General features: G+C 38.0%; 1 protein-coding gene across 2 annotated transcripts in view; it reads right to left on the bottom strand.

Moving 5' to 3' along the window:
• Nucleotides 1-8,935, bottom strand: part of trim2a (tripartite motif containing 2a) — a 49,393-nt gene that overhangs the window by 7,429 nt on the left and 33,029 nt on the right. For both annotated transcript variants that reach the window (XM_061913292.1, XM_061913301.1), the window contains exons 7-9: nucleotides 3,458-3,558; nucleotides 3,222-3,389; nucleotides 1,579-1,747 (exon numbers count right to left, since the gene is read on the bottom strand). In XM_061913292.1, the coding sequence (XP_061769276.1) occupies nucleotides 1,579-1,747; nucleotides 3,222-3,389; nucleotides 3,458-3,558 (438 nt within the window). The remainder of the gene's footprint in view (nucleotides 1-1,578; nucleotides 1,748-3,221; nucleotides 3,390-3,457; nucleotides 3,559-8,935) is intronic.

The raw sequence follows: 8,935 nt of genomic DNA, 5'->3' as shown, positions 1-8,935 counted from the left end.
TAGCTGTTTTGTATCTAACCTATTTATAGGCTACCATGTTTATTTACCTTTTGTAAATGACTTGACTAAAATAAAAGAAAAGCTTGTGTACTTATTAAAGGACATTTAGATTTTAACTAGTTGTCCAACTTTGCACAAGTAAACAGGACTGTTTTTATTGGCGCTGATAGAGATTTTAAATGCAAGCCACTATATTCCAATACTTGCTTTTTTTGGCCGATATCGGACTGATTTCAGTATCCAATTAAGACACTTTGATTGATTGAAACGTTTATTAGTAGATTGCACAGTTCAGTACATATTCCGTGCAATTGACCACTAAAAGGTAACACCCGAATAAGTTTTTCAACTTGTTTAAGTCGGGGTCCACGTTAATCAATTCTTTCTTCTAATTAACATTTTACATTACACCAATCCATAATTTTTTTTTACAGCTGTGTTCACAATTGAATGCGTAAAACTACAAAAACCAATAACTGCCGACATCACTTACTCACCGATGCAGTGCTTTTATCATCTTTTTTAACTTTACGTACCCCGCCTTCCGCCCGATTGTAGCTGAGATAGGCGCCAGCGCCCCCCGTGACCCCGAAAGGGAATAAGCGGTAGAAAATGGATGGATGGATGTATTTGTACTAGACAGGCTATTAATAGCATTGGCGATTTTACATGGCAATTTCAACACCTCCAAATTTGGTAACGAAAACGACAACTAATATGAATGTTATAATCAAACAATACTTACAGTACAAACACTTTGTAGGATGCAACATAACACATTCAGCTTTGTGAACAAAGATTCTTCCGACATACCAATAGATTCAAGATCCTTTAATAGTCTCAGGGCATTCAATCAATTGCAAGTGAATTGTTTGATTAGTCTTAGAAGAATTTTGCCTCTCATCCGAGTAGGCTTCATCAGTTCATGCCGATAGACTTAGATTGGTCTGATCTAGTCTTAGACTTAATGATCTAGTCTTAGACTTACATTGGTCAAATCTAGTCTTAGACTTAGATTGGTCAAATCTAGTGCTGGGTGCTGGGCTAAAATGTCCATCTCAACCAATAACGTCAAAAATACGCGTCAACATAAGCGTCATCATTCCGCAACGTTTTCAACAGGATACCTCGCGGGAAATTTAAAATTTATTGGCATGTGTTGCAATGTTAATATTTCATCATTGATATATAAACTAGCAGACTGCGTGGTCGGTAGTAGTGGGTTTCAGGAGGCCTTTAAATTTAACTTTGGAACAACATCCTTTTTGACTATGTTTAATCAATGTTGGGTTCTTACGTTGATTCAACCATTAAAATTTGATCTTTTTCCAACCAATATTCTAAAACACAAATACAACATTGAAACAACATGCTTTTTGACAACGTTTAATCAATTTCAGGTTGTGACGTTAATTTGACCATTGAAATTTTGGTAATTTCCCAACCAACAATGTGGAAAGTTGTCTGAATTTACAGATACAACTATTTTGCAACATTGTTTCAAAGTTAGTTTTTAAGGAAATGTATGTATAAATAACGTGCTTGCTGGGACCCATCCCTTGTTTTGTTGCTGCTCACCTGCAAACTGCTTGTCACCGTTACCACGGTTGCCAAACTTAGTGACCAGCTTGCCGTTGACCTGAAAAATGAAGATGCAACAGGCCTTGTTGTCGACCACGATAACGTGACCGTTTCTGTCCACCGACACGCCTTTTGGGCCCATCAGCTTCCCTGAGCCGAGCTTGTTCTGGAAAAGCAAGGCAATGCTAGTTAAAAAAAGACACAGGTAAGAAGTTCCTTAAAGGGGAACATTATCACCAGACCTATGTAAGCGTCAATATATACCTTGATGTTGCAGAAAAAAGACCATGTATTTTTTTAACCGATTTCCAAACTCTAAATGGGTGAATTTTGGCGAATTAAACGCCTTTCTGTTTATCGGTCTTGTAGCGATGACGTCAGAACGTGACGTCACCGAGGTAATACAGCCGCCATTTTCATTTTCACATTACAAACACTGGGTCTCAGCTCTGTTATTTTCCGTTTTTTCGACTATTTTTTGGAACCTTGGAGACATCATGCCTCGTTGGTGTGTTGTCGGAGGGTGTAACAACACTAACAGGGAGGGATTCAAGTTGCACCACTGGCAAAAAATCTGCCGCCAAACCCCCATTGAGCTGGAGTGTCTGCACATTTTACCGGCGATGCTACGACAGACATGGCACAGAGATCAATCAATCAATCAATCAATGTTTACTTATATAGCCCTAAATCACTAGTGTCTCAAAGGGCTGCACAAACCACCACGACATCCTCGGTAGGCCCACATAAGGGCAAGGAAAACTCACACCCAGTGGGACATCGGTGACAATAATGACCCAGTGGGACGTCGGTGACAATAATGACTATGAGAACCTTAGAGAGGAGGAAAGCAATGGATGATAACCTACAGATGCATTTGCAACGATAAAGTCAACGAAATCACAATGGTGAGTTTTGTTGATGTTATTGACTTATGTGCTAATCAGACATATTTGGTCGCAGCGTGACTGCCAGCTAATTGATGCTAACATGCTACGCTAATCAATGCTAACATGCTATTTACGCTAGCTGTATGTACATTTAAAACTAGATACCCACATTTAATGCAAGACAAACACTTAACAATCGACGGATTTAAGTTGCTGCAGTGTCACAAGATGCGAAAGTCCTGATCGTTTGGTCCCCACATTTTACCGGCGATGCTAATAAGGCAGCCATGCCATGGGCCACTTCATTAGGTACACCCATGCTATCGCCGAATAGCGTCAATAGCTATTCGCTCAATAGCTTCAGTTTCTTCTTCAATTTCGTTTTCGTTATCTGCCTCCATACTATAACCATCTCTTTCAAAACATGCGTAATCTGTTGAATCGCTTAAGCCGCTGAAATCCGAGTCTGAATCAGAGCTAATGTCGCTATATCTTGCTGTGGTATCCGCCATTGTTTGTTTGTATTGGCAGCACTGTATGACGTCACAGGGAAATGGACAGTCGCATTGCAAATGGCGAAAATCAAGCACTTTAAAGCTTTTTTTAGGGATATTCCGGGAGATGTAAAATTTTGAAAAAAACTTTGAAAAATAAAACAAGCCACTGGGAACTGATTTTTTTTTTTTTTACCCCTTTTGAAATTGTGATAATGTTCCCCTTTAACACTTTGCTGACCCACGACAAACTCACCTTAAACTTGCCGTCACAAGAAAAAATGCTGACCCATTTGTTGTCATAGTCAGCGATGATGATATCTCCACTCGGATGGACAGCCACTCCGGTGGGTCGCTGCATCTGACCGGGGGTCCTGCCCCGGACCCCAAAACGAGTTCGGAACAGGCCCTCGTTAGAGAAAATCTGCAAAACAAAACGGAGAATTTAAACTCTGCAGTTCACCTTTTTGGGGTAAGGCAAAGCCGTCTTACCTGCACACACTGGTTGTTGCTGTCCGCTATCAACACTTTGCCAAGAGATGCAGCCACGCCCTGAAGATTTGTGAACTCTCCTTTGTTTCGCCCTTTGGTGCCTGGAGAACAGGATAGTGCAGACTGTTATGACGCTAAAAGAAAGACTTTTGAATTAATGTTTTAACACTATCTTTGACAAAATGTTTGTTACTGCGAAAAACGGGCCCAATACCACTTATTGAATACCGCTAATTGTCTTGTATGTACCCGTATTTTTCGGAATATAAGTCGCAGTTTTTTTCATAGTTTGGCCATGGGTGCGACTTATACTCAGGAACGACTTATGTGTGATATTATTAACACATCACCATAAAATATCAAATAATATTGTTTAGCTCATTCTTGTAAGAGACTAGATGTATAAGATTTCATGGGATTTAGCAATTAGGAGTGACAGATATTTTGGTAAACGTAGAGCATGTTCTATATGTTATAGTTATTTGAATGACTCTTACCATAATATGTTATGTTAACATACCAGGCACCTTCTCAGTTGGTTATTTATGCCTCATATAACGTACACTTATTCAGCCTGTTGTTCACTATTCTTTATTTATTTTAAATTACCTTTCAAAAGTCTTTTCTTGGTGTTGGGTTTTATCAAATAAATGTCCCCAAAAAATGCAACTTATACTCCAGTGTGACTTATGTTTTTTTTCCTTCTTTATTATGCATTTTCGGCAGGTGCAATTTATACTCAGAAGCGACTTATACTCCAAAAAATACGGTATACAAAAACACGTAAACCACTGAAAAACGTGCCCAATACCCCTTATTGAATACCCCTAAATGTCTTGTATGTATACAAAAACACGTACACCACACTGGAAAAAAATGCCCCTCTTAAAAAGATTATTTTTGCTAGTAATGAGCAAAAAAAAAAAAATCTGTCAATGTTATCTTGGTAAGATTTTTTGAAACAAGACTTTAAGCTTTAAAAAAGAAAGCAATCAAAACGTATTAGTAGCTTATTACTGGTATTGCAAAATGTTGTGGCTTACAACAAACTTGTGATGCTCAAAAGTAGTATTTTTTTCATCAGATCTCTTGCTTAAAAAAACAAATGATGTCTCACTGAAAAACTACTATTCAGGAGATTGTGACTTATGTTAAGTTTGTTTAGATATTTTGACGAGAAAGGAGAAAAATACTTGGTTTGATTGTGTTTTTTCAATATAGTCTTTGAAAACAGTTAATTGTATTTCGTGTATGGAAAAATATAGTACTGCACGTTAGGATTGACCAATTATCGACCATGTTTGCCAAAAATGTTCTTTGATGATTTAACTGTCTTCAGTGTTTAAAGGGGAACATTATCACCAGACCTATGTAAGCGTCAATATATACCTTGATGTTGCAGAAAAAAGACCATATATTTTAACCGATTTCCGAACTCTAAATGGGTGAATGTTGGCAAATTAAACGCCTTTCTGTTTATCGCTCTTTTTGCGATGACGTCAGAACGTGACGTCACCGAGGTAATACAGCCGCCATTTTCATTTTCAACACATTGCAAACACCGGGTCTCAGCTCTGTTATTTTCGACTATTTTTTGGAACCTTGGAGACATCATGCCTCGCCGGTGTGTTGTCGGAGGGTGTAACAACACTAACAGGGAGGGATTCAAGTCTGCCACCAGACCCCCATTGAATGTACCAAAGTGTCTCCACATTTTACCGGCGATGACAGACATGGCACAGAGAAGTATGGATAACCTGCAGATGCATTTGCAACGATAAAGTCAACTAAATCACAAAGGTGAGTTTTGTTGATGTTGACTTATGTGCTAATCAGACATATTTGGTCGCGGCGTGACTGCCAGCTAATCGATGCTAACATGCTACGCTAATCGATGCTAACATGCTAGTTACCGGCGGTGCTAAAGCAGACATGGCACAGAGATGTATGATAACCTGCAGATGCATTTGCAACTATATTACGTTTCCTTCCACCCACATTTAATGCGAAAAAAAACACTTATCAATCGACGGATTTAAGTTGCTCCAGTGTCACAAGATGCCAAAGTCCTGATTGTTTGGTCCGCACATTTTACCGGCGATGCTAACGCAGCTATTCGGTCATGCTATGGCTATGAATAGCGTCAATAGCTATTCACTCAATAGCTTCAGTTTCTTCTTCAATACTTTTATATTCCAACCATCTGTTTCAATACATGCGTAATCTGTTGAATCGCTTAAGCCGCTGAAATCCGAGTCTGAATTCGAGCTAATGTCGCTATATCTTGCTGTGGTATTTGCCATTGTTTGTTTGTATGTGCAGCACTGTATGACGTCACAGGAAAATGAACAGTGTCTTAACAGAGAGCGAAAAAAAAGTCACTTTAAGGCTTTTTTTTTTAGGGATATTCCGGGACCGGTAAAATTTAGGAAAAATTTTCAAAAAAATACAACAAGCCACTAGGAACTGATTTTCATTGTTTTTAACCCTTTTGAAATCGCGATAATGTTCCCCTTTAAAGACAATGTTATGTCCTTCTAAGACTAGTCTAAAGTGTCGTCCAATGTTTATGAAAACAAAAATGCTATGTACAGTATGTTGAATTCAGATGGATTTTGATGTTCGCAAAAACACTATACGAGGTTCGTTGAAAAAGAAAACTGTCGGCGAGAATTACAAACACATGTAGGTTAGGTTCATTAAAGACTACATTGTAGCTGATGAAAACTAGGTTCATCAGAGACACTGAATGGTCTTGAATGTTTACAAAAACATATACAGTACATTGTTTGCTGAATGTCTGATGTCTACGAAAACACTTCTTGATGGTTCACAGAGTCCAAATCGTCTTCGATGTATACAAAAACACATCTTAGAAATCCCGTAAACTCGGTTAATGGGAAAATGATGCTGTGTCTGTTGCCCCAGCAGGCACAAGATATTGATACAATGTTGACATGTCCTTTAAAACTAACTTTGAAACAACGTTGCAACATAGTTGTATTTGTAAATTTAGACAAGGTGGACGTCCAACGTTTGATCCACGTTTTTGGTTGGGAAATTACCAAATTTCAATGAGCAAATCAACGTCCCAACCTGACATTGAATAAACGTAGTCAAAAAGCATGTTTCAACGCTAGGTTTGAGTTGCTCAACGTCAGGATCTAATTTAACAAGTTCTCATCATTGTTTGCCTGTGCCTGCTGGGGTTGGATGGCTGTTTACAAAAACCTGTTTGTTAGGTTAGTCCAGTGCTTCTCAAATATTTTCTGCTACATCCCCTACAAAAGAAGAAAACCTTCGTACAACCCCACCCCCACTCTCCGCTGTGACTATAAACTATTTAATTTGTGGTAAGTTAACCTCTGCATAATATTTTATTTTTATTAACAATAAAGAAAACAAAAACAATCGAAAGAAATATGTATGGGTCAACTTCAAACAAAGAATGATTGTATTGACATTATGTTTTAGTCTGTAAAATCGACTTAATTCAGGAGCACAATACATAAAACATGTCAACCTACAAAACAAAAACAAAAAAAAACAATTGCGCTGGTATGTATATTTTCGTTTTTTTTTTTTTTTATCAAAATGAGGAAGTCATGATTCATGTCTACAATGACCACGTTTTGTAATGCACAGCTTTTCGAAGCGGTGTTTGAAATATGATACTGACCATTTGCCTAATTATTCAGGCCAGGGTCTTCTAAAGATCCCAAAAACTCATTTTAAAACCTGTGGAGACCTGGGATTCCAGGCTATAGCTCCCAGACTCTGGAACAACTTGCACCAGTTCCTCCGTGGTCTTGACTATTTTGACACTCAAGAAATATTTGAAAACTTATTTTTAGTAAAGCTTTTAGTTAATGTTAGTGGATTAACTATAATTTTTAATCCACTTTATATCCCTTTTATGATGGAGCCCCTAATATTTTAATTGAATTGTTTTACTTCTATGTTTTGTACAGCGCTTTGTGATTTTATCCGTGGAAAGCACTTCATAAATAAAATGTACTTACTTACTTACTATGATACTGCATGATGCTGATAAAGCGTCATGCAGGATGCCTCCCCCTGGCATCACATCGCCCCCCTACTTGAGAAGAACTGGGTCAGTTTAAGACCATGCTTTTTATGTTTACAAAAACAAGTATGCTATGTACAGTCTGATTGTCGTTGATATTTGCAAAATGACATACACTATATTAGGTTAGATAAAAAACAAAGTCTTCGATGTTTACAAAAACACAAAAATTAGGTTCATCAAAGGTTAATGGTAGCATGTTTGGTTGATCAAACATCTCCAATGTTAACAAAAACACAGTTTGCTAAACTGTCTTAGAAATTTACAACAAAAAAGCGCACGTTGGTTTCGTTGGACTATTTTTGTACGTTAGGTTCAGTGAATGTTCATTTGTAGTTTAAGAAAAGGCACATGCTAGGTGACTCGATGACTGCAAACAATCTTCAATGTTTCCTAAAGCACCGTTTGCGAAATTGTCTTTGAAGTTATTCAACAAAAAGCGTTGGTTCGTTTCATTTAGACGAATTTGACAAAAACTTTCAGTTGGTCTGCTGGAGTCTAAATTGGGTATAAAAACATGTGTCTTAGATTCAGTCAAATCACTGAAGTGTCTTTGATGTTTGCAAAGTCAATGACGCCAGCTTAGTTAACATCTTTAATGATTACATCATCCTTACTTTGATCGAAATCTATAAATTGCCGTGGTTTGCCGTCAGGGCCTGCAAGGCCATCTCTGTTGGCCTAACAAAAATCATGATCATTAATTCTTAAAAGTCCATTTCATTTTTAATTGACTTTCCATAAATATATACATGTATTCATCTTATTCTTTTCTAGTCATATTAGGCTTGACTGTTGCTCTTTTAAGTTAGAGCTTTTATCCAAACAGAAATCAGCAAGCTTTTTGCCAGCGCTGTATGAATTCTGCCGGAGGCCTTCTGACCCAAAATTAGCGGCAGCTGTACAGTTTAACGAACGGAGGACATTCCGTTAACAGACGGTCGCGATAGCCGATCAGCTCACAAGTTGTTGACAGTAGCCTTACGTTGAACGTGACTGTGATTGGATACTCACTTGTCACTCCCAGGTATCCAATCACAAGTTGCGATTTACGAAAGCAGAAAGTGGCACCGGAGCCATACCCGGCCAGCGGAGGAATCAGCGGCACTCACTTTTTTAACCAACAACGTAGCAGAGCAAAATGTTGATCAGGTGGCACATATAATGGTTTGCCTGCCACTTTTACAAGCGGTATTTTGAGTTCAAATATACATTTTCACATTCAATAAGTTGTTTTAAATTTATTCTTGTTTTGACAGTAACAAATGCAAAAAATCGCCTTTTTTGTACACTAGTGACAAATTGAGTTGATTCAATGACCAGTAGTGCACAAGTATGTTTCTGTATATTATTTTACAAGGCGGGGTCATGTGGGGACAACAATTATGGTA

This window comes from Nerophis ophidion, linkage group LG01, assembly GCF_033978795.1.
Source record: "Nerophis ophidion isolate RoL-2023_Sa linkage group LG01, RoL_Noph_v1.0, whole genome shotgun sequence".
NCBI classification, from domain to species: Eukaryota; Metazoa; Chordata; class Actinopteri; order Syngnathiformes; family Syngnathidae; genus Nerophis; species Nerophis ophidion.
The sequence above is the reverse complement of the archived record's forward strand: the minus strand, read 5'-3'. Positions and strand labels throughout refer to the sequence as shown.